The sequence below is a fragment of the Ochotona princeps genome, chromosome 1 (assembly GCF_030435755.1).
Source record: "Ochotona princeps isolate mOchPri1 chromosome 1, mOchPri1.hap1, whole genome shotgun sequence".
NCBI lineage: Eukaryota > Metazoa > Chordata > Mammalia > Lagomorpha > Ochotonidae > Ochotona > Ochotona princeps.
The window spans coordinates 32176561-32203606 of NC_080832.1; the positions used below are offsets into that span (position 1 = coordinate 32176561).

Consider the following 27046-nt stretch of genomic DNA (forward strand, 5'->3'; position numbering starts at 1 on the left):
GTGAGCTTAATTGGCATTCCTTTATATGTCAATTGATTTTTTTCACGTGCACATTTAAGGATCTTTTCCTTATGTTCAACTGAAGAGAGCCTGATGTTCATATGTCGTGCTGAAGATCGCTTTTGGTCAAGCCTGTTGGGAATTCTGTGCCCCTCCTGGATCTTGTTTCCCAATTCTTTCTCCAGATTAGGGAAATTTTCCTTTATTATCTCATTTGCAAACTCAGCTTCTCTTTCTGCACCTTATGGGACTCCCATAACTCTTAGATTTGGCCTCTTAATAGTGTCTTTCAATTCCTGAATACTTTTTTTGGCCTGATCCAGCTCTGCTTCCAGCTTTTTGTTTGCTTCCCCCTGATGACAGGAAATATTTTCCAATTCTGAGACTCTTTCTTCTGCTTGCTTCATTCTATTTTGGAGACTCTCCACTGTACTCTTCATTTGCTCTACTGTGTTCTTAATTTCTGATATACCAGCCTTGATTTGCTTTATTGCTTCCTTAAATTCTTTGAACTCTTGCATGAGCTTCTCATTGTTGATCAAAATCTTTAAAATGAGTCTTATGGATTCTGTGTGCCCCATTTTCTCGATGTCTTCCTCAGTTAACTCTGAGGTTAGCACAGAGTTTTGCTCCTTTGCAGGGGAGTCTTCAGTAATATTCATTGTGCTTTTGTCTCTTCTTTTGCTCCTAGCCATTGCTCTTCTGGTTAGCAGAGTCTTCTCCTTGGGGCAGGTTTCTAAGTTGTGTCACCCATGGTCTACAATGCGATTTTACTTATTGAGGTTGATACACAACTTTTTTCTTGCAGCCACTTGTGCCAGAACCTCCAGCGAGTTCCATGTCTGGGTTCTTCTATCAGATTTCCACCATGGTCTCCATAGCCCCAGCTCTTGGCTCACCACTCTCCACCTCCTGTGATACTGTGCTGAGGCTGCACTGTTGTCTCTGCAACCTGGTTAGGGTTTTTAGCAGGAAGTTGTGTTGGATTTTGTCGAAAGCTTTTTCTGCGTCTATTGATACTATCATGTGATTCTTGTTTTTCAGTTTTTGGATGCGGTGTATCACATTTATGGATTTCCTTATGTTGAACCATCCTTGCATTCCAGGGATGAATCCTACTTGATCCGGACGAATGATCTGTCTGAAGTGTTTTTCAATTCTATTGGCTAGGGTTTTGTTGAGTATCTTAGTATCAATGTTCATCAGAGAGATAGGTCTGTAGTTTTCTTTCTCTGTAGGATCTCTGTCCGGTTTTAGGATTAAGGTAATGTTGGCTTCATAGAATGAGTTTGGAAGGGTTGCTTCCTTTTCTATTGTTTTGAAGAGTTTGTAGAGGATTGGGGTTAGTTCTGTTCGGAATGTTTTGTAGAATTCTGTAGTGAAGACGTCTGGGCTTGGCTTTTCTTTGTTGGGAGATCTTTAATCACTAATTCAATCTCTGCTTCAGTTATGGGTTTGTTCAGGTCGTTTGTTGCGTCTGGGCTAAGTTTTGGCAGGTGGTGTGAGTCTAAGAACTTTTCCATTTCTTGGTGGTCTTCTGATTTGTTGGAGTACAGTGCTTTGTAGTAATTTCTAATTATGTTCTTAATGGTTGTAATGTCTGTTGTTATGTTGCCTTTTTCATCTTTGATGCTGTTAATTCTTGCTTTCTCGTTTTTTCTTTGTCAGTCCGGCCAGCGGGGTGTCTATCTTGTTTATCTTCTCAAAAAACCAACTTTTTGATTCATTGATTTTGTGTATGGTTTTTTTAATTTCTATCTGGTTGATTTCCTCCCTTGTTTTGATGATTTCTTGTTTCCTGTTGTGTGTGGGGCTCATCTGCTGTTGTTTTTCCAATTCCTGGAGGTGTGTGGTTAGATCCTGTATTTGGCGCCTCTCTTGGGCCTTGACATGAGCTCCAATTGTGATGAGTTAACCCCGTAGCACTGCTTTGGCAGTGTCCCACAAATTTTGGAATGTTGTGTCAGAGTTTTCATTGGTTTCCATAAATTTTTTTATCTCATCTTTAATTTCTTCCCTGACCCATTGTCAGTTTAATAGCATATTGTTCAACCTCCAAGAGTTTCTGTATTTCCTTACCAAAGACTTTCAAAGTTCTTTGGGCAGACTAATCTCTGTAACAGTTTTCTCATATGTAAAATGGAGACAATACTCCTAAGTGTATACATTCGATTAGAACCAAATGAAATAGTGTCAGTTAAATATTTCCTACATATTCTATTATCAGAGGAGCTTCCTTGAGCAGCAGCTAATATTTAAGCCATACCACACAGCTTCTTCTAAGGTCTCCCACGTGGGTGCAGAGTCCCAAGGCTTTGGGCCATCCTTGACTGTGTTCCCAGGCCACAAGCAGGGAACTGGATGGAAAGTGTGGTTGGCCGGGACAGGAACTGTCGCTCATATGGGATCCCAGTGCATGCAAGGCAATGACTTTAACCGATAGGTTACTGTGCCCAGCCCAATTTTCCATGAACTTTTAAAAACATCCTCATATGAGAACACAGTGTCAGTCTGTTCTTTTCCGCCCTCCACCAACACTATTTACTTTGCAACACCAAACTAAAACTTTATAACAAACTTACTCAATTACAAGAAGGTAATTGTTTCCTAATTGTTAATAGCAAGGATTCAAGCTTATGGCTGCTGATTGTAAAGTTTTTTTTTTTGTAACACTTGTAAATAGTTAATAATAAAAAGAAAAACTTTCCTGGAAGGCAAATTGGCCAGTTACATCAGAAGTTCAAAAATGCATACGTGATCACTGTATTTTTTCTTTTGAGGCAAATATATGCTTTAATAAATCATGTATCATTTGTAGCAAGCCAAAATTGCATATAGCACTGTTTTGATCAAAAACAGACTGCACATGTGACTGTAGTCCCATAACAGTGTATCACCCAGGGACGTAGCTGTCTTAATTTGTGTGAGCACAGCCTATGATAGTTGCACAGTTTAAAGGCTGCCTAAGAACTCATTTCTCAAAATGTACTTCACTTGTCAGGCAGCACATGACAACAATGCAATCTGAACTCTGATTGGTCTGGCTCTATAAACCCTAGTGCCTGATCCACAGCACTGAATTATTAAATACAGTGTCTGTGTGATATCAGCTTTATACACTTTGGGTCTTCCACACCCAATCACTACCAAAGATAATTGGGAGGGGCAGGAGTTGCAGCACAGCAGTATAAGCTGCAACCTTAATATATGTGCGTCCCATTCACAAGTATGGTTAGAGTGCCAGTCACTTTAATCCAGCTTTTTGCTAAGTGCACCTGGGGATAATGGCCCATGTTCACCCATGTAGGCGACCTAGACACAGTTCCAGACTCCTGGCTGCAGTCTGGACCAGACCCAGGTGTGGTGGGCACTAGAGTAATAAACCAGTTAATGGACGTTCTTGCTTCACTCTTTCTCTCTCCCTTTCAAATAAATAAATTAAATATATAAAGTTTTAACAGATATTTGAAGAAACTGTGTCTCTATTGAAAATGTATACTTTTTGCTTTAATTTCCTAAACAATACTATAAAATAACCATTTACATACATATAGCATTGTATTAGGTAATGTAGATAATCTAAAGATGATATTAGATACATGGGAGGATGTGTGTATATGAAAATAATACACCATAATGGACTTGAGCATTCCGAGTTTCAAGCAAGATAATCCTGGAACCAATCGCCATGGATACTGAGGAGTACCTCCAACACACTAGAATTTTAGCATAAGTCACACAAAAATATTTAACCAAACTATGCTGTAGTATATTTAAAATAGTGCTTTGGTTTCTCATATTTTCGCTGTCAACTTCCGCTAATGGCACTGCAAAAGGAACATTACTTGAAATATTATTTAAAAACAAAGGATAAGACCCTAGTACTGTTGCCTGTTAACTACATAGAGTTGACTCAAACAGATGTACAGAGATTCCAGAAGGGTCCTGGAAAGAAACTGTTTTCCAGGAAGAATAGCAAATTTTACCATTAACAAGTAATAACCAAAGATAGTAATAGACTTTTTGTAGGGAATTATGGAGTACACAGAGGTCTACAATAGCTACAAGATTTTATAATGAAATAAGCTTAGCCTTGATGAAGAAAACAATCAGATACCATTTTCGTTAATTTAAAACCATAACCTTTCCACATTGGCTTTTCTCTTATGCCTGGCTACAGACCAAACATGATTTAGACAGTTGCCTCTGTCTGTTAGAGTAGTTTGAATTCTTATTATAATGGTTAAAAGTGGCAGGAATAGAACTATAGTGTAGCATAGAACTAAACTACAGTATAGACAAGGGTGCCAGCTACCTTTTCTCTACTTTAAAATATCAGCTGATTACTGTCCTTAGCGGCAAAAATAATTTTTCACTATGACCACATATTTTAATTTCTGTGTCATGGGCTGGCCTCTTTTTCCCATCTATAGTTCATTGCATCTGTATTTGGATTTTTGGACAATCTTACAGAAAATTTTCACATGAAATCAAACTTCTCTGGAAGATTCTAAATCTACAAAACTTTAAATTAGAAGGTTACTTTGTATATTAATCTCAAAAGTTGTGTGTTCTATAGACATTATTACCTGTAAAACTGTTAGAGAAATAATGTTTAAATTTATTTTGAAAAACCTGTTACATTGCTAAGTATTGTTAATAAATATCTTTTTACATGACCTAATAAAATTAGATTTCCAATGCACTAAAGAAAATTTGAATGTGACAACTAGTGGAAAGATACAAGAAAGAAAAAAAAAAAGTAAATGACTCTATCCAATAGAAGAAAAAGAAAAGGTAACACTACAAAGCTTTATTCCTCCATAATCTGAAACCAAGTTTTAGGAGACCTACTTTAGGCACAAAACAGATATTTCAGAATTTCAAGCACAACGGATAACACATATGAAGAAATTGGTATTTCAACAAATGTAAGTTTCCATGAAAATATGAGTTCAAGGAGTAACTGAAAGTTTATGGAATGGGGGCTGCTCAGAAATTATCTAATTTTTTGTGTGGACACAAATGCCAAAAGACAACTGTTTCAAAATAGGCTACATAAATATACCCAATACTGTACTTATATTTTGTTATTTTGTATTCTTGGAAAACGGAAAGAAATGAACTCTTCATTCACAATAAGTGTATATTTACTGCCCACATTGGAAAGATGTTCCTCCACTGTTAGCCACCACTGTACTTTATAGTATCCAGTAACCAAAGGGAAAGTTTGTTCTGAAACTATATACTTAAACACTGAGAGATTAAATATGTTTTTACAAGGCTCTATCTGTAAGGGAAAGAGGCTAAAAATTCAGATTTAAAAAAAACCCTTTAGGAATTAGCTGCATATCTTAATGTTAAAAGTCCTGTTTAAAACCACTCGGAGAAAGAATCACAGGCTGAACTGTTTTTGACCACTATTCCTATTTTAGTAGTATTTTCAACACATCTTTTATTTCTCTTTGCAGTACTTTTGTCTTTCTCTAAAACTAAAAGTTACACATATCAGTATTTCAAATTGTCATACACTATGCAAATTTGCTACATAATTGAAAAGTGAATTTTTTTTCTACAAAACACAAGGAAGACTTAGCATCCCATTTACCCCATATGTGCACATAACAAAGAGTAACAGATGTGTAGATAACCAGATCTGCGAAAGAAGCCCTCATTATTTATCAGCTTCTAACACCCATTCATCAATCTCCGCTCACCCATTTCTTTGTGCTGATTTTTGGAAACAGCTGTTACGGTTACTATTCAGCCCATTTCTTTTCTGTGAGTGTGGCCCAACTTTAAACAACCCATGCAGCCACAGCTTTTTCCTTAACTGAGAAATATACTAGGGAGGAGAATTTATTTCCCTGGCCAGTGGACAGACTGTGAAATAGAACAATGTAGGTAGGAGGCAACAAGGAAGGGTGCAAAGTGCAGCACCTAACTGGACAGCTCTCTGTGATGTCCCATTTTTCATCAGTTCCATCCTGGCTGATGCTCATCAAACATGTACTGTGCGTGCTACAATAGTTACATGAGCTCTGGGGGTTAAGTTTACTCTTGAGCCTAGATGTTCAGGTGGCAGGGGTGAGAGAACCAGGACAACTCAAGGAGAAGCCCAAAACCCTGATTCACAAAGCCCATTTCCTAGTTGTATTGAGGCAGTGCAGCCACAAGAGAACAAGAGCCAGCAATTTTAATGTAGTGATTCTGAATTACTGAAGTATTCTTACTAAAGGCTGATTTTAACAGTGTATCCTTTGCTCGTTTCAGCAGCACATATACTACAATTGGAATGATACAAAGATTAGCATGGCCCCTGCACAAGGATAACAGTGCATCCTTTCAGGGATAGTGATGCAATCACAAAAACTGATAGGAGTTATTTATTCAAGGACAAACACTCGGGTATTAAAACCTGACTTGGAAAAATAAAAAGCAAGGCAAAAAATACATTTAACCTTCTGGATATATTTCTGTTATAAGACATGGCTGCTTTCTTGTTTGCCTTTAATCCTTCTCTACCCACAATCTTTATGAAGATCAGAGGGCAACATCTTCACAGAAACCAGTAGGACCCAATGAGTATATTTATCTGTATCTTAACAAATAAAAAAACATACAAACTGGTTTGAAAATGTCTATTTAGTAGAATTTTTCCAAAGGTCCTAATTATTTTTCATGTGGAATACTCCGGATCTATATTTAGCTATAAAAATGGTCCGCTGTTTGACCTTGGGCAAGAGAACAGTCACATTTCCTGACATGTCATGCTTCAAATAGAAGATGCCTGAATAACTCTACACATTATTGCTAAAGTTTGTTTTTATCTAATAAGGTTTAAAAGAACAAGGAAGAATGAAAGGGAATCCTGCAGATATTAAAAATCAAATCCATTTATTCTAAATGAGGTGCTGTTAGACCAAGGTGCTTTGTCAGGTCTCAGCATCTGCTGCAGGTGACATTTTTCTGATACATTATGCCAGTGCATATCCACTCTGATTACGTTATTTACACATGCTTCTAACAACTGTCAGAACTGTCACTTAAGCACCAACAAAATCAAAACACTGAGTCCATCCTTTATTAATGCATTCCTTAATTGAGAACTGAAGTGTCAATCTGTCATGATGCAATCAGCTTCACAAAACCTTTAAAAAAATCTCCTGCCTGAAATGGTTAATAAAGAAATTCCATTGCACTGTCCAGCTTTTCATTAATACAAAAAAATATCTAATATGAGCTACTAATGAAGGAATAAGATTTATTCTGGCTATGGTTTGCAAGGATCACAGTTGAAGTGCAGGTGCAGCTGGAGGATGGCATGGCAGACAGCTCTCAGAGGACAGAGCATATGGTGAGCCCAGAGACGGAGATCCTAGGAGCACGCTTTTCTTTCTTAACCAGCCACATTGGGAGAACTGCCCTCTGAGGGTATAACCCAAACACCTCCCATGGGAGCCCTTTCTCCCAAACCCTTTACTTGAATTGTGTTTTAATCTCTCTTATGACTTAATCACTTTGGGGACCAAGCCTTTCAGATATGAGTCTTTGGGGGACACTCAAGCTAAAATTAAAACCACAGCAGCCATCATCTCCACCACGTGCGGTAAATTCTATCTGGGAGTGAAGTCAGTGGCTCAACACAAATACTCAGATTCTCCTTCCCAGGGTCCCACACGCAGTGCAGGTGCTTCTGGACGGCAGGCATCTCCTATGACTAAGACAGTGAAAAAGTTATCCTGACAGTAGGACACTGGACTCTCTGCCATTGTCCATGTCCAATGTCAGGAAACACTTTAATAGTGGAATGATGAACTTATGATTAGTCATAAAGGACTACCCATTGTAATACTAGAGGGGAAATCAGAGGAGCGGCAAGGGACTTGGGAGGGGGAGGGAAAATCCCAGAACCAATGGAGCTGTATTATTAAATACATAAATAAACTTTTAAAAAAGTCCAGGATCACATGTAGCAAGCAATTCCCAAATATCTCATTTTTAAAAGATTTATTTTTGTTGGAAAAGCAGACTGAGTTACAAAGAATAGAGGACAAACAGAGAAATCTTCCATCCATTGGCTCACTCCTGATATGGTCACAAAAAACCAGGGTGGGGGGCCAGAGTGAAGCCACAAGTCTGGAATTCCATACAAGTCTCCAACATGGGAGACAGGGACCCAAGATCTCGAGCCGTCTTCTGCTGCTTTTCCAAGCACATTAGGCGACACTGGATAGAAAGGAAAGCAGCTGCCATTCGAACCAGTGCCTACTGCTGCACTGCAATTCCAAACCCATTCGAATCTTGTTTTTATATCTTTTCTTTTTTTCCTCTTTCGCCCCAAGAGAACTTCCCCTCACACATCAGAACTGGGTCATACGCTGTGTCCTAAACTAATCACTAGCTGAAAAATAGGAACCAACCACCCACTCACTGGGAGAAAGTCAGGCCTAAACGCCCCGAAGCCCAAACTACCACAGTGAAGGGGAAGAAAGCAGAATGAGAAGGGACTGAGAACGGTCATAGCAGCAGTGTCTGCCTGAGCTTTTTATGTGCCTTTTACTAAAAATGTAGTACAAACCTAGGATCTTTTCCAAAATGCTTGGAACCCAGAAGCATTTCAGATTTCAGAAGTGTTTCAGAAGGGTTTCAAATTTTTGCAATTTTCAAATGTGTGTGTGTGTGTGTGTATCTTGGAAATGGGTCTAAACATCAAATTAGGTTTCATATATATATATATATATATATATATATATACACATATATATATATATATAGACACACATATCCCGAAAGTAATTTTACACATAATTTTAATAATTCTTGGGTATGGAACAGTTTTTGATATGGGATTTTTCTCTTATTCATCACATCAGTACCCAAAAATATTCAGATTTTGGATCACTTCAGATTTCAAATTAGGGATGCTTAATATACATCTTCTTTTCAATCAATTAAAAATAAGAAATTAGGGGCCCAGCTCTGTAGCCTAGCAACTAAAGTCATCACCTTGCATGTACCAGTAGTATCCCATATGGGCACTGGTTCTAATCTCGGCAGCTCCACTTCCCATCCATCTCCCTGCTTGTGGCCTGGGAAAGCAGTTGAGGACGGACCAATGCATTGGGACCCTGCACCCGCGTGGGAGACCTGGAAGAGGTTCCAGGCTCCTGGCTTCAGATCCGTGCAGCTCTGGCCATTGCGGCTGCTTGGGGAGTGAATAAACAGATGGAGGATCTTCCTGTCTCTTCTCCTCTCTGTATATCTGACTTTCCTATAAAAATGAAATAAATCTTTAAAAAAATATGAAATTGGGAACATGCATTTACCCGAACGGTTAAGTCACCACATAGGAAACCTGTATGTCATATTACGTGCTCACTTCAAGTTCCAGCTACTCTACTTTTCAATCCAGTTTCTTGCTAATACATGCCTGGGAACGTAGCATAGAATGGCTCAACTATTTGGATCCCTGACACCCATGTGGAGACGTGGATGGGGTAACAAGCTCTACCTTTGGCTGGCCCAACCGTGTCCGTGCAGACACCTGATGAGTGTGATGAATGAACCAGTGGATTCCTCCTTATTCATTCTTTCCCTCCCTCCCTCCGTCTTCCTGTCCTTCTCCACCTGCAATATGCATATGGACATGGGTTTGAGTTCCAGTTGTTTCACTTCCAATTTGGATCCCAGCTAATAAGCCTGGCAAACCAGCACAAGATAGCCCAAGTGGTTGGATGCCTGCACCCATGTGGGAAACCTGGAAGAATCTTATAGCCCCTGGCTTCAGCCTGGTCTAGCCCCAGACATTGCAGCCATCTGAGAAATGAACCAGCAAATGCAAGATGTCTTTCTCTCTTTGTTTAAACTTCTATCTCCATTTGTATAAACCTGCCTTTCAAATAAGTAAATATATCTTTTTTTTCAAAAAAGCACATCAATAAAAAAGTGTCTTGCTAACTTAAAAAACTATCAAACATGGATAAATATAATCATATTTATAAACCAAATTTTTCCTAAAATACTTTGTTGGAGAGCAAGTAACAAAAGTGTGAAGTATCTTTCTCTAAACCTTATTATGTTAAGTCTGTTTAAGTAAAAGCTGCTAGGAACAAAAATCAATTGGCAACCATAGCTCCCTGGTACAAAACACAGAACTAGTGTGGGGAGATTCACTGTCCTTTACTCACAGCCAGAATCAAGGCAAAATAGTAACCTGCATCACTAGCTTAACTCAATGACAGATCAAACAGAATCATAATTTATGAACTGACAAAGTCATTCTCTCAGTTATTTTATATAAAATATGTTAAAGCAAGGTAAAATAGCAAAGGAAATGCATGGGATAACGAAAATGGATAACCGGAATTTAAGGGCAAATAAGTTATAATCTGTACCTCTTCAATCCTTGTTATCCCTTTGGTTTTACCAGAACAAGTGTTTTTGCAGAAATAGGAAACTTCGGTAATAGATGAGAATTTCTTAAGGTATCAATGTCCAACATACCAACAAGAAATTATAAACAGATGTCTTATTTACTTAAATGATTTTACAACCCTGGTCTCTCCATCCTCACCCCATGTTTGAAGTCTATGGCCTTCCATGAAAATACCACTCCCAAATAACCCTCTGCCAACCAAGTCTGAAGCCCAGGCTTTCCCAGGGAACCCTCAGTTATTTCTTTCATAATTTAACAACATATTTTATAGAATAGATTTTCTAACTATTTTTTCTCACATCTAAAAGAATTATGCTTAAAAGTTCTTACCTTCACCTATATATTTATATACATAAATCATACCCATAAACATATAAAAACACCTGACATATGTATATCATATAAATGTGGATTTTATCCATTAATCACATTCCAATTTCAGAAAAGCACTAGAGACAATGCAAATCATTCTTAACCATCAAAAGGGCATCCCAATGTTAGAACATTCAAGAATATTCTTGCAGGGCCTGGCGGCGTGGCCTAGCAGCTAAAGTCCTCGCCCTGAACACTCCAGGATCCCATATAGGCGCTGGTTCTAATCCTGGTTGCTCCACTTCCCATCCAGCTCCCTGCTTGTGGCCTGGGAAAGCAGTCGAGGACGGCCTAAAGCCTTGGGTTCCTGCACCCGCGTGGGAGACTTGGAGGAGGTTCCAGGTTCCTGGCTTCGGATCGGCACAGCACCGGCCCGTTGCGGCTCACTTGGGGAGTGAATCATCGGATGGAAGATATTCCTCTCTGTCTCTCCTCCTCTCTATATATCCGCCTTTCCAATAAAAATAATAAATCTTTAAAAAAAAGAATATTCTTGCAGTTAATATTCTAATCTGACTAGCACTGCTATTAATACTACTAATATTTTTTAACCCAGTCACTGTGCTAAGTACTCTCAGAATAGTAGCAAGTATTGATTACTGTGGTGGAAAGTTTATTCAGAGGCAATTAGGCAAGGCAAGGGACTAATCTGCCATCACTTTTAGCAAATGGGTAGGTCTTCTGCTACTAGCTTCCTATACCTTAATGGCTTTGTTGGACATGGCATTTCAAGAGTTTCCTTCATATAGTTTCATCCTTCTTTTTATTTGGAACTCAATACTTACTTTCACATATTGTAAAACACACTCAAAACCAAAAGGTATTAGTTCAAAAAGCGACTTATTACTATATCATTTGAACAATGATGCATAATTTGTCACTTAAATTTATCACTCAGCACTGCCCCTTTAGTATGTCTAACACAAATCATAAAGTTTGAAACAGGCCAACAGATGGCTGAATTTTCAAAATAGCCTAAGTCACAGTTGCCACTTTGTGTTAGCATCCAGATTAATGGCTGGTACAAGTGCAAAAGTACAGTCAGCCATTGCTAAGATTAATTTTCTCGGCTACTTATCCTGAGGCTTCCTCTAACTAAAGCAGATGTAAAGAAGCTGGGCAATTCACTTATCAGCTACTTTTCATTTTATTAGGGGAATAGCACAATGAAACTTCAAAGATTTTCTTCTCAGAAGACATCTGCTATCAAAGGAGCATACAAGGAATAATTAGGTTACAAAAATGAACAAGATTTTTTAAAAAATGAACAAGATTTGCATTAAAAATGTGCATCAACAGCTCTACTTTCTAAAGAACATTACATTCTTTGAGGAGGTGACGTAAGTCCAGTTAAACCACCTGGTACTGGTGTTCTTCTTTTATCCCAATAGATCCCCTTTTCACACTTACTAATACACCATTTGAATGAGAAATTACATGATCACCAATTTCTGTCATAAATAATAGTCCTGCTCAGTTTTACTAAATTACATGATAATTTTGAACACAGAAAATTCCCAAAGCCTTCAGAAGTGGAACAAAGGTGTGCATTTCCCTCAGAGGATGAACCAATTTTTCATAGTTTCTTCTTCTAATACATTTCAATTACATTCACCTTAATTAGCCTAAATAGACATGAAATTTTCTTAATCATCTCCCTGTCAGCCTGTTTAAAAGAAAACAACACAATTTTTTTGGTCCTACCCACCACAAAAGAGTCATTCCAATACTACAAAATATCAACTGCACGTAACCATGTCGATTCTTTTCTTATCAATATGCTCCTATCAGTCTGGATCTTTTTTGCATTTGCTATATTCTTACCAATAAATACTCAAATGGAAAGCCACTGACTCAGAGAAGCTATGTTTCAAGTAGCTCACACAGTACAACTTTCACAACTCTAGCATATCTGAACTATATTTCAGTTCTAATTTTCACCAAGAAAAGCTAGGATTGTTCTCTTGGGCTCAGCTCAGTGACTCAATGCCTAATCCTCTTCATGGAAGCACTGGGATTCCATGTGTGTTCCTGTCCTGGCTACTCCACTTCCCATCCAGCTCCCTGCTTGTGGCCGGGAAGGCAGAGGAGGACAGCCCAAAGCTTTGGCACCCTGCACCCACGTGCAAGATTAAAGGAGGCTCGTGACACCTGGCTTTGGATTGACTTGGCTCCAGCCATTGAAGCCAGTTGGAGGGAATGGGCCAGGGAATGGAAAATATTTCTCTCTGTCTCTCCTTTTTTTTTTTTTTTTTTTTTTTTTTTGTGGATCTGTCTTCCAATAGAGATAGGTAAATCTTAAAAAAAGAAAGAAAGAAGGAAAGAAAAGAAAGAAAGGAAGCAAGGGAGGGAGGGAAAAGGGAGGGAGGAAGGAAGGGTGGTGAGGGGTAGCACAGTAGCCTAGTGGCTAACGTCCTTGCCTTGCACGTGCCAGGATCCCATATGGGTGCCAGTTCTATTCCTGGCGGCCCTGCTTCCCATCCAGCTCCCTGCTTGCAGCCTGGGAAAGCAGCAGAGGAATGCCCAAAGCCTTGGGATTCTGTGCCCGTGTGGGAGACCCAGAGGAGACTCCAGGCTCCTGGCTTTGGACCAGCTCCAGCTCCAGCACAGCTCCAGCCATTGCCGCTGCTTGGGAAATGAATCAACAGATGGAAGATCTTCCTCTCTGTCTCTCCTCCTCTCTGTATATCTGACTTTCCAACAAAAATAAAATAAATCTAAAAAAACTTTTGGGTTGGGGAGACTCAGATTTTCATTGATTAATGCAGTCTAATTTGTAAGGAATTGTAGCCCAAAAGTAAACAGACATAACATCTTCCAAAGTTTTGGCTATGGACCAATGAAACTACCTTGTCTTACATTGGAATAATGAATGCTACCTCCATATCCTACAAAAATCTCCTCACAAACTATATATAAGGATTGAATGGCATACGTAAGAGAAGAAAATGTTTAATGCAAAGATATAATGCATCTTTTCTGAGTATCTGTATGAAGAACTAGGAAATAAAATTCTGTCACTTGAATATTACAAACATTTAATAAAATCCAACATTAAGATTCTCTCAGGATGTGTGTATATATCCACATGTTTACTCCAACTGATACGAGAAGAAATTATCTTGGCTGAAGATCTTGAAAAAAGCTAGGCACACTTTTCTTTGAAAATTTTAGCTCTATTTTAAAAGTCTACAATTCAGATTGTCTTTAAGCTTACAATTCAATAAAAAATAATGTCTGCTTTAAAACAGCAACTTCCTCTGAAATGCACTCACTTTTTTAAATGCAGAATATAATCCTGTTCTGACTGAGTGATCTTCACTTGGTGAACAAACTTTCCATTCTGAAACATAACCATGTAGGGGCCTGTCTTCTTCATGTGCCATGTGACAGAAGTATTTATGGTTGAATATTTGTTTCTCATTAAGACAAGTTCCCCTTAAGGAAGAAATTCAACATTTCATATTTTACAGGCCACCTGCATTTTTTCTTCTTGGAGTCAAATTCTTTGACCTGACATACTATTCCAAAACAAAAGCAGCAAGAGGAAAATGCCACATACGGAACATTGAGATCCTTCACGTGGAAATGGGTTTTTCCTTACATTGATGAGATAAAGTTAAAACGAAATGAATCCTTAACCAATGATGGTATAACAATTATAGGTAGTAAAATCTTTATTGACAAACTTAAATACTGAAAATGTTCTGTAACATGTTCAATACATTATTGCCAAATTACAACATTGAGGAAAATGTGTCATTAAGAAAGAAAATATATAAGTACATAAGCTACTCCAAATACTTGCCAAAATAAAATGATGCAAAAGATACAAAAATAAATATAATAAATAATTTTTAGATTTTACTCACCAACCATAATTGAAGACTCACAATGATAATAACCATTACTCTGTTTCTTTTTCTGCATGGAGCAAAGATCTACACGATGTAACATTTCTTCTCCAAATTTGTGGCTGAGAAATTTTTCATATAATTCAGGATCTATTTTTTTGACACCCTTGAAATAACAACAAAAAAAATCACATCAGTCAATCATTTCAGCCCCACAGACAGCTCATCTCTATATCACCTTCTGAGATTCAGCTACTACATTTTAATATACAGTACAACCCACTGGCACTGGAAAATGGATACTACAAAGCTATTGTAAAGATTTTTAAAGTCTCCCTTCCTAGCCTAAGTTGCATTTTTTAAAAAATCAATAATGGGTTTTGATTTTAAGTTTGGCAGCATTCTGAACTTCACACACTTTAGTCTTGAGAAATTATTAAACTTATCATGCTAAAATTCGATATACCAGGGACTGGTGAAATGGCTCATGTGGCTAAATCCTCCCCATGCACGTGCCAGGATCCCATACAAGTGCCAGTTCGTGTCCCAGATGCTCCACTTCCCATCCAGCTCCCTATTTATGGCCCGGGAAAGCAGTGGAGGATGGCCCAAGGCCATCCTGAAAGAAGCTCCTGTCCCCAGCCTTCTGACTGGCTTAGCTGCAGCTGTTGCAGCCTTTGGGGAGTTAACCAGTAGATGGAAGACCTTTCTGTCTTTCCTTTTCTCTGTAAATCTTCCTTTGCAATAAAAAAAATAAATCTTCAACAAATGAGATACCAAGGAAAGCAAAATCCATCTATATCTGCAATGAAAAAATGGATAAATATGTTTAAAGTGATGTAGATCCTAACATTTTAGAGTGCAGAAAATGTTCTAGTAAGACAGATGTTAACTGTCAACCTACATATGTAGGAATTACCTGAAAGACAAAGGCTACTTGAAATAGAACAGGGAGAATCAGTGGATCTTGCAGGTTCTTCTCTTTCTGTCTCTCCTTATTTTTAGTGTACTTTCTTACCAGGAACAACCCATTGTGAAAATAAAATTACAGTGAGATGTCCCAGGTATGTCTGTATTCTCCAAATCATGGGGAAGAATTTTGCTATCTCTCCTGTTTTACACAATGGCCTTGCAACTCAGCCTCAGACTCCTATTCTGTGAGATGTTGGCAATTAAAATGTGCATCGCCCCTTTTAATTCGCAAAAACTCACAACTGAAAAATTAAAATCACTCTGTTATATTTTACATTTTCTACATAAATACTCAGTATCTTTTCACTTTATATGAATATAGCTATAGCGCCAACATTATTTGATCATTAATTTTTTAACTTTAAATATGGCAGGTCAATAAATACAGATGTACGAAGTCTCTCTGTCTCCAAATATGGTAGGATATGACCCTATCATCACAAATTATTTCTTGAATTTTATACTGTTGGACACTTAGGTTTTCCTTTCTGTTTTACATTATATAGTTTATTTTTTTAAAAAAGTGTCCCATGTTCCATGTTTTACATTACATGTTTTCTTTTTAAAAAGTGTTCCAGGTCGCCATCTCAGTCAAGGGAACTCCTAATCGCTCAGGATAGAAGCCTGGAGATTATGCTTGCTTCCTCTCTCTCAATTCACATACAATCAAAATTATATTGGTTTCACCTTCAAAATAAGCCCAGTTTTTTCCTACTCCCCTGTTACCTCTGGCTGGTGACCTCTGAGACCTGAATTATAATGACTTCCTGTCTTTTATTATTGCCTCTTCTACAGCAAACTGATAATAGAAAAACACGCGGCAGAAGAATTCACTCTTCTAACACCTTCCAAAGCAGGAAGGACCCCCTAAAAGCCTGCCATGTACTCCCCTGCCCATTCCTTGACTTTGCAGCCCAATCTCCTGCCACTATTGCCCCCTCCCTGGCCTCCTCACTATTCCTTGAACATGCCAGTCACAAGCCACCTCACCGTCTTCATTCTGGCTGCTGTCTGTTCCCTGTGTCTTACTGTGCTTTGCCCTCATCTCCATTTTGCATTTCCATCCCCAAAGTTACTCCCAAATGCTCGTCTCTCTTCTTCATATCCATTTACACATATTTCCCTATAACATTCACCATCTCAACAGAACATGTAATTTACTTATTTATTTACTTATTTATTGTGTTTATTTTTCATTGTCTATCATTATCTGTCTGCTCCCAGTAGAATGCGTACTCTGCAAGGGTAACAATGTCTGAGCTTTAGTCACTGAAACATCTCTGGTGCCTAGAAGAATGCTTGTAATGAAATCGTGCTAAATAAATAACCATCACAAATATCAAGTCTCTTTGTGAGACTTTATGAGAGCTAACCATATCAAATATTGCTAGAGTTCAACAAGGATGTAATTAAGCATATTTCTTGTGGTTCGTTCAGTTCAAATTGCAACTCAGCCACCATTGAGCTATGCGGATTTCCCTCAGTTTCCTCATCTGTAAAATCATGTTAACAGTAGTCTCTATCTTCAAGGGTTATATGGGTTAAACAAGTGACTTATAAAAGTATTTGAAAGAGCGAAATATAGTAAAAGCTTATTTGTACACATAAAGACATACACACATATATCACATATGATAATAGTTTAAAATATCTGTGGAAAAAAAATTGTAGAAATGTATACAATGAAAAAAGCATAAGTGTATTTCAAAATTTTAGCTTCAAAATAAACTTGCATTCTAACTCTACTTTTATATAAACTTTGAGAAGTACTCTCATATGTCCATGTGTACATACGGTATTATTTCAGTTAGTGGAAAACAGAATTAAGGGTAAAGTTGATATCCTGGTGTTCAAGATGTCCTGGAGTACTGGAACCTGATATCCAACTTCTACTCTAATTCTAGCTCCCATTAACGTAGATCCTAAGATGCAATGGTGATAGCTCAGTTGGGTACCTAACACGCATGGTTTGCCAACTCCCAGCTTTGGCCTAAACCCAGCCTCAGCCCAACTCAGCGGCTGTCAGCATTCTGAGTGCCCTTTCTGAGTTCTCCCCCTCTGTGCAACTCTCAAACCAAAATAAATAATATAGGCTAATAGCAATGAAAGAAATTTTGAAATCCATGCATGTACTTTCCATGAACATTTTTTAGTATCTTCATATATAATTGCTGTTATCATTAGTGAAGTTCAGGGAATGATTTTAGTTAGTAGTTCAGAAATAAAAAACCTCCTGAGTAAATGGAACTGAGCACTCTTTTTCTTTTTCTTTTTTCTTAGTGCTCTGTCATGTGTGGGTTTTGAGAGGAGGGTTTTACAGAGGGGACTGGAGGAGCCACTCCTTTAAAGAAGACAGAACAAGGAAGCCACTCCTTTAAAGAAGACAGAACATTTCCAGCAATGGTACTATATTCTCCATTTCAGTTTAATGAAATGTATTTATTAAAAGTAAGAAATAAGGAAAACATGAGAGTTCCTCTAAACCACTCGGGTAATTAACTAAATTTTAACAAAATGTAAGCATCAACTATTTTGCATGAGTTCTTCACAGATGACTTCTAATAGGAATGTTAAGAAATTCATTTTGATTAGCAAGTGAAATAGAATTAATTTCTTTACTCAAAATTTATAGAGAAATTTGTGGTTCAAAAACACATGAAGCCTTATGAAGCACTAAAACCACATTCCTCAACAAACAAAATCTTCAATAATAAAGAAAAATACATATATGTGTATATATATTCATATTTTACCATTAGCATTATCTTTATTCTCTGGAGAAATTCTTGTATGGCAGTATTTCTTTTTTCTCTTACAGTCTATTTGTCTTATCATCTGGCAGCAGTAGATGATTTTCTTTTATAAAAAAGGATTATAGGGGCCTAGCACAGTGGCCTAGTGGCTAACGTCCTCACCTTGAACGCACCAGGATCCCACATGGGCGCCTGTTCTAATCACGGCAGCCCCGCTTCCCATCCAGCTCCCTGCTTGTGGCCTGGGAAAACAGTCAAAGACGGCCCAAAGCCTTGGGACCCTGCACCTGTGTGGGAGACCCAGGAGAGGTTTCTGATTCCTGGCTTCAGATCAGCACAGAACCAGCCGTTGCAGTCAACTTGGGAGTGAATCAACGGACGAAGGATCTTCCCTTCTGTCTCTCCTCATCTCTGTATAATCTGACTTTGCTTTTTTTTAAAAAAAAAAAAGGATTATAATTCTGAAACAATAAATGACTACATCAAAATTGGATCTCAGAGTAATGTTAATAAAGTTCCTATTTAATGAATGAATCCATTGAGCTAAGCCAGAGAGGCGGAGTGTTAGCATGATTTTCAGATTCGGGATCCAAAATTACTGTCTCTTCCCTTTCTCATCTTTCTTACTTTTCTTCCTTTGTTCCTTCCTTACCTCCTTCCTTTCTTCCTTCCTTTCTTTTATTTTTAAGATTTAATTTTAGGGCCTGGCGCGATAGTGTAATGGTTAAGGTTCTCACCTTGAACATGCTGGGATCCCATATGGGTGCCGGTTCTAATCCCAGCTGCTCCACTTCCCATCCAGCTCCCTGCTTATGGTCTGGGAAAGCAGTCGAAGATGGCCCAAAGCCTTGGGACCCTGCATCTGTGTGGGAGACCTGGAAAGAAGTTCCTGGCTCCTGGCTTCAGATCAGCACAGCACCGGCCATTGTGGCCACTTGGGGAGTGAATCATCGGACGGAATATCTTTCTCTCTGCCTCTCCTCCTCTATGTACATCTGCCTTTCCAATAAATAAATCTTCAAATTAAAAATATTTAATTTTTACTTATTTGAAAACCAGAGTAATCAAGAAGAGTGAGAGAGAAAAAAACAAAGAGAATCTTCCATCCACCAGTTCACTCCCCAGACAGCTGCAATAGCCAGTTCTGGACCACACTGCAGCAAGAGCCAGGAACTCTCTCTAGGTCTCAATGTGCACTGCAGGGCCCAAGCACTTGGGCCACCTTTCAGTTTTCCCAGGCACATTAGCAGAGAGCTGGATTGAAAGCAGTGCAGCAGGGACAGGAACCTGACGTGGGATATCTGTAGGACAAGTGCAGCTTAACCCATTTTACCACAATGCTCATCCCTGTTCCTCATCTTTCTAAGATACCCTATTATGTATAGATTAATAGATGACTAACATGCTAGAAGAACTCAAAAGAAGGTGAGAAATGGTTAAAGTCAGGAAAATAGGAAATGCAGAAAGTAAGTTTTGCAAAATGCAAGAAGCAACACATAGCAGTCTTCATCAAAACCACTGAATGGCACTTTGAATGTTTAGTGCAACTAGAGACCTGGTTTGAAAGTTACTGTTACCTTGAATCTAACAGGGATGAAATATATTTTTAAGGATTTCACACTTATAATTCTGCCCAGTTTACGTGACATATCAGTTATACAACACAATATTAAAAAAAGAAATAGGAAGTTAAACACAGAATATGACATCTTAAAGCCATAAATTAGTGGCAAGAAACATCAAACAGAAACTTTCTAAAGAATATCTTCAATAATCATTAGAAATGGACTGACATTATACTACCCCTTAGTTTTCTTTCTGTCACAGTTTATAAAACATTAGCAAAAATATTCAAAACTACCAAATAACCTTTGATACAGTGTACCATACTAAAGAGGGATTTCATTCTTCATTCTCACTGGCATTCAGTCAACCAGGAAAAATGACACTGCCAGCATGATGTGTATTTTTAGCATCATCTGATGGCTGAATCTAATAAGTAATGGAAATTATTTATTCAGGAAGCACTCACAAAATAATTTACATTTAGATAAATGATGCACATAATTTAATATGAGACAAAAAGGACAATCTGAAATGGAAAAGTCATTCATTTAAATGCTCCTACAGATAAAATACATATTATTATTCTTTAACTTCCCTGACAAAGTTATTGTGGCCAGAACAATGGATTGTTAATTTTATTTAAGCAGGCTGAAGCTTTTTTTTAGTAGAAGAAAACCTCCTATTGTTACTTGTTATCTTATAACATTCAAAAGTTATATAAACAGGCTCCATATCAGACAAGGGAATTATTTGTCCTGCTAACAGTAAATCTCTGTTGTTTGCTCCTGCCATGTAGGTAGCTATAAAAAATATATATATTTTTTCCCTGGAATGTTGGCCTGAAACTAAATTGGTTTGTTATTTGGGGCATAATTAGTTAAAGAGGACTAACAATATTTTACAATCATTTTCCACAACCATTGTGGAAATCAGTATGGAGAGTGCTTGGAAAATTGCAAATAAACCTGCCATATGACCCAGCTATCCCACTCCTAGGAATATACCCAATAGAAGTGAAATCTGCATATGAGAAGGAGATCTGTAATTCTATATTTGCAGCAGCACAATCTACAATAGCAAAGACATGGAAACAATCCAGATGTTCGTCCAAGGAAGAGTGGTTAAAGAAACTGTGGTACATCTACTCCACGGAATATCATTCGGCTATTAAGAAGAATGAAATTATCTTATTTACAACCAGGTGGTCCCAACTAGAGACTATTATGCTCAGTGAAATGAATCAATCACAAACGAACAAATACCGTATGTTCTCTCTTATATAAGGAAATCAACATGCAAAGTGTAACTTCAATAATCCAATCCTTCCAAATAATTTCTTTTCTCTTGTCGAATTCATCACAGACTCGTGGATTATACAATGGCATCATCTTTCCCAAGAGCATTTTGTTTTTCCTTTTTGTCACCCATGTGTTGGTTACTCAGCAGCGCATTTTTTCATGGTGTTGTAAGTTGTTGCTGATGTTGTTGTTTTTGTTGCTGTGGCTGTTCTAACTCGTACCAGTTGTTGACCTTGTTTCATGGCTTCCCACTTACGGAAATGTACAGTATGGAGTACTGGGGTCTATCATGTACAGACATGGGGGTATAATGGAATATGCATCCCTGCTTCCAGATGAAAGATGGATCCCAATGAAATTGTTGGACATGTGTAGACAATGGGATGCTGGACTGTCTGACATTGTCTGTACCAACAATGTCAGGGTACACTTAAAAAAGAGACTGATAGAATTATGATTCCTTATGAAGGACTATACTATTGTAACAAAATGGAAATAATCTAATGGGGATGGGAGTTTGGGAGGGAATTTCAGCTTATACAAAATTTTACCACACAATTCAAAATTCAAAATAAAAATATATTAAAACTAAAAAAAAATATTTTCCCTGGAATGCTGGCCTTAAAATAAATTGCTTTGTTATTTGGGGCATCAATTAGTTAAACAGAACTAACAATATTTTACAATTATTTTCTTACATGGAAAAAGCCTCATTTCTTCAGTGACATATTGTTCAAATTTTTAAAATTCATATTACTCATCATTGTCCCTATCAAAATTTATGTATCAACAATTCAAAGTCATGAAATGTATTGATAACGGGCTTACTGAGGTAAATCTTACTTCAGATCCCTGCACAGCCACATTTTTTACTGGTATCTGCACGTCTCCATTTCCATCTTCCTCTTGATTCGAAATGCTTGACTCTCTCCTTGTCAGCTACAACCTTCCCTCAGCCCCTGACCATGGGGATCACTGGGACCCTTTCCAGTCCCTGGTGATTTCAGACTTGGTCCCAGCACCCAGTGAGAACTGCCCTGCAGCCTTCTCTTGCGCCGACCCTGGGGCAGTATGTGCAGTGGAGGACCTGGGGAGAGGGGGGTGGTCAGACAGGTTACTTCTGACCAGCAGTCCTGACATCCCATGCAGTGCCTGTTGGTGAGTTCAGAGATGCAAAAGTAAGGAGCTGATGAACAGAAAAAAATACGTTATTTTGGACCAATATGAAAAAAAAAAGCATGCCTTCTGTCATCTGTGTAACAATAGTATTTATGCTATGTATAAATACAGCTCTAAGAACTTTCACTACCTCATCTAATAACACTAACAATGCTGTGAGATTGGTACTATTGTTATCACCAGACTAGGAAACTAAATCACAGAGAAATGAGGTTCCCTACTAAAGGATATACTAGTATAGGGAGAGCTTGGATGCAGATTCAGGACAAATAAAAGATACAGATAAACTGAAAAGAAGAACAGAATAATATGGAAGTTCTCAAATATTTACTTTAAAATATTGCAATTAAGAATACTAATCACTCTTGATATATAATCACACAAACTACCATATTTCCTAAACCAAAATTACCTTTCAGTATTTCTAGCAACACGAAATACTTGCCTTTAATGTGCTGAATTAACACTTATACATGAAGCAAATAATTATTCCCACAGTATATGAACCTCATTTACTATGAAATTTAAAGACAGATACAAAAGAATTCATAGGTGCCATATAAGCATAGAAAAAAAATAAAAGACTTCCTAATCATCCAGGCTGAAAAAAACTCTTACACTGCTGATATCCAAATAATCAAGTGAAATACTAACAGAGGCTGCCTGACTTTTCTAGACCAGCTGTTTGAGTCTATAATACCTCTAAATTCTTCATTTTACTCTAGGCCAGAGTCGCTCCATAACTCACCATGGGGCTTTTGAGGTCAGGCATCTCCCTAATCCCTGTATTTATAAACTGGCTTTCTGTATTCCTGCTTGCTTCATCCTGAGGCTTTAAAGAAATCAAAAGCAGCAACTCTTCACTCTCCTGTTATCTGACATTTACAGTATCACAGCATTCAGCAAAAACAGTAGAAATACTGCTGGGGATGCCTCGCTGTCTACCCTACCACTTTGGGAAGAGCTGGATGCTCCTTGGTGGCATCACGTAGCAAACAGAACAGTCACAGGGAGGAGGTTGCACACCTGTTCCCCGCCCCAACTACTTCCACAAAGCCACCATGACAAGACGCTAGATTGCCTCCCTGTCCTGCCATTTCCTTTCCATGACACACTGGCATCAAACAGGAGAGAGGAAGAAACATGGCATCCGTCCACAAACACCATGTTCACCATATTGATGAAAAAAATCACAGATCCTTGGTACCCATATTGATGAAAAAAATCACAGATCCTTGGTACCCAAGAGTTACTCAAGGTTGCAGTTCAACAGTAAGTTCTGGAACAGTACAACACAATCAACTCAGTGTGCTCCCAGGAGGCCCCATCCTTGGGTTGCTCAGCCTGTCTTAACTCCTGCTTCTCAGTTCCTCCTCAATCCTCCCCCTACCAAGACAGACCATATACACTTTTTTGCCTCCTGTTTGCTGTATCTGCATGTGGCTTTTTTCATGATGGTTGCAAGTTTACCGTGTGGGTTCCTAGGGAGGAGATGCGACCGAAAGCAAGTGGGGGGACAGTGCTGTCTTAGGCAATTGACAAAGTTTATTTCCAGGGTTACAGTTCTTATACACTTAGTAAGACTTAGACCACACTCTGGCTGAAAGGCATTCCAGCTCCTCCTTCCTGTAGCCTCTTCTCAACAGGACCCCACAGGCCTCCACTGTCCCAGCTACCATGCTGGATGTATTCCGACACCGAAACTAAGGGACCTCAGAACTGCAGTGGTGAGCCTCAGTAGTTACACAGCTCAGTCTCAACTGGACTCTCAACCCACCTGTTAGATTCCAGCTGTGCTCTGGCTCAGCACAACCCTGTGGTCATTCAAATGTAAGCAAGCCACAGCTCTCTCTCTTCCTTACCACATCTGTTTTCCTGTTTTGTTTACAGTCACATTTTTTCCTAAAATCACCAACTTAACCATTTGTTTCTATTACTAAAGATAAAACATAAATTGTTCTTACTTCAAAGTATCTCACCAAGTAATATCTATTATACCTACATCTTTATCTGTTTTCCTTTTTTAATATAATAGTTTCCCCTTCTAACCAAAACTTTTCAACATTAATTAATGTCAGCAAGCCACTGGCAACAAAAATTCTTAAGACCTAAAAAAATTAAGAAGTAGAGTAAAACTGTTCTGTAAAAGATCATTCAAAAATAAATTCAGAAAAACATCCTAAGCTACATACTGCATAGCACACTTAAATTGTAGTAAAATGTATTCTTCTTGTATAGCTTAGAGTTCCAAACTATGGAACCATTCATGTGTATCGGATAGGTTACGTGAAGACACAACTTCAGACCCAACCATATCACAAACAGATATCACAAAAGGCGAGTTAAACTCACAGAAAATATAGGAGACTACCTATTCGCAAAATATTTTAGTTTCATCTCTTGGCATCACTAATTTTGGCTCTGTGATTTCAAGAAAAACTTAGAGCACTTTGACAGCTCATCCTGGTCTTCTACATCCAGTACCTTCTCCTTTGCCCACTTCAAATGAACTGATTTTCCAAACTCCCTTCCTGTCCACATTCTTCCTCCTTTCAGCCCTTCCTCTCAGTCTCCTCACCAATATCATTTCCAACAGAATGTATTGCCTCACCTGCACATTTCCTAACACTGCAGGAGTAGCCCCTGCATGCCACTAAGAAAGAAATGTCTGCCTGAAAAAGGAAAGGCTCCAACAACCAAGCGTCACAGATCTGAGTGAAGGGATGGGAAAAAAATAGACACTGAGATTTACAATCAACTATTGTTCCATAGGTTAGGAAATGGAGAAGGAATAAGAGTGCTCAGGATTATGAACCTTTTCCTTTCATTTGACTGAAATCATTTCCTGGATAGAATACTATTAGAGAAAAGAGGGTTGAATGAGAAATGAAAAAGTAGTAATTGGACAAAGAATAGCCATTGGACATATCACCCAGGAATCAAACAAAAAATGAATGTTCCTCACCAAGAAATATATCCAAAGACTTTCTTTCTAACATGGTTAACACTACTATGAAAAATATTTCATATATAATATGCAACTGAAAACAGACTTTTGTCCACATTTTCAATTTACCCAAACATCTAATTGTAAAAATTTCCCATTTGATTAAGTTTAAAATATGGAATTACTGGACAGGCATTTGGCCTAGCAGTTAAGAAACGTGCATCAAGTGTATGTATTCCAAATCTGTTTCAAGGTCCTGATTCCAGTTTCCTCCTTCTGTGGGCTCTTTGAGGTAGCAGATAAGGCTCAAGGTAATTATGTGTCTGCCTGCTATGTGAGAAGACTGAGTTCCCAACTCCCAATTCTGGCCTCACTGACTGTTGGGCATTTGGGTAGTAGAACAGCAAATGGGAGAGCTCTTTCTCTCTCAAAATTGCTCTTCCTTTCAAGTAAACTAAAAATGTAAAAATGAACATTCAAAATACAGGCTTACATAGTTTTTGCTAATGTACTCATTTAGCCTATGCATATAAATGTTCAAAAAAAGTCACAGCAAAAGAAAGGGAGAATAGTGAATAATTTCAAAACAGCCTACTCCTTTAGAGATTGTTAAAATTAAGGATATTTCCAGATTTTAAAAAAATATTTCTTAAAGCATAAACAGTGAGTTTGAAACAAAAAGTGAACAAGCAGCAAGGAACTGGTACCATGAGCTGACAGAATGGAAAAAGTCCAAAACATTGGCACATTCTCCTTTCACAGTAACCAGTCTGTGTGTTCTCAGAGCACTGTGTTGAGCCCACTTTCTTTGCAGACATTACCCCAGAAATGCCAAACTTGAAATCATCCTTCTGTGTCTACCCCATCCCCCTTTGTGCATTTTAGGCATCATGGGGACAAACGCAATGGCAGGTTGGTATCTGCGGAAAAGTATACTAGACACCATCTCCTCCTTGTTCATCCTATTCCCAGGAGACTAGTGACCAACTCCAACTTACATACACTAAACTCTAGAGATATGTGAACTGAAATCCAAGAGCATAGTGCACTCTGTTTACAATTTTCTGATAGACTAAATCAGGGAGGATGAGGAGAAAGATGGACTTCCAGAGACTAGGTCATGAAAATTGTAGGTAAAAGGGGGGCTATTGCTAAAGAAAGACCAATTAAAATATCACATCCTTGCTGGGGACCAAACTTCAGATTACTGTGAAACGAAGACTCTGTTCTAAACAAAGTGATGTGGCAAAGCATCCTCATCAAATTCAGATGTGGAGAATGTAGCAGGCACAAGCAGTGACTTGCTCTGGACATCAGCTTGAAGACAACATAAAGAAACAGACTTGGAAGGCTTTGAAACATGGTAGTGCAAATTTGCCCAACAGATAAAAATATTGCCATCAGGCAGGTCTCAGAGACAGAAAACCTGCTATAGGAACCAGACCAAACTAACATGGCCAAAGGTGAGATGAACAAATTTTGTTAAGACTTAAACTAAATGTTGTGGAGTTTGAACCTAGGGGGAAAAGCCAATGATTTTTTTTCTTTCATTCTAATTTCCTGAAATAATCAACTGAAAAGAACTGAGAAACGGAGTCATTCAACAAATTAGTACTAGTATACTTTTAACATATCTCTCCCTGAGATAACAACATGTGACCAAGAAT

At 38.2% G+C, this 27046-nt stretch overlaps 1 protein-coding gene and 1 non-coding gene across 5 annotated transcripts in view; one reads left to right on the top strand and one right to left on the bottom strand.

Annotated features, from left to right (window-relative positions):
• Positions 1–27046, bottom strand: part of AKAP7 (A-kinase anchoring protein 7) — a 144835-nt gene that overhangs the window by 47541 nt on the left and 70248 nt on the right. For all 4 annotated transcript variants that reach the window (XM_058675208.1, XM_058675292.1, XM_058675245.1 and 1 more), the window contains exon 7: positions 14683–14830. In XM_058675208.1, coding sequence (XP_058531191.1) covers positions 14683–14830 — 148 coding nt within the window. The remainder of the gene's footprint in view (positions 1–14682; positions 14831–27046) is intronic.
• On the top strand, positions 6261–6364 carry LOC118758400 (U6 spliceosomal RNA). The gene has a single exon (XR_004995693.2). It is a non-coding gene; the product is annotated as a U6 spliceosomal RNA (small nuclear RNA).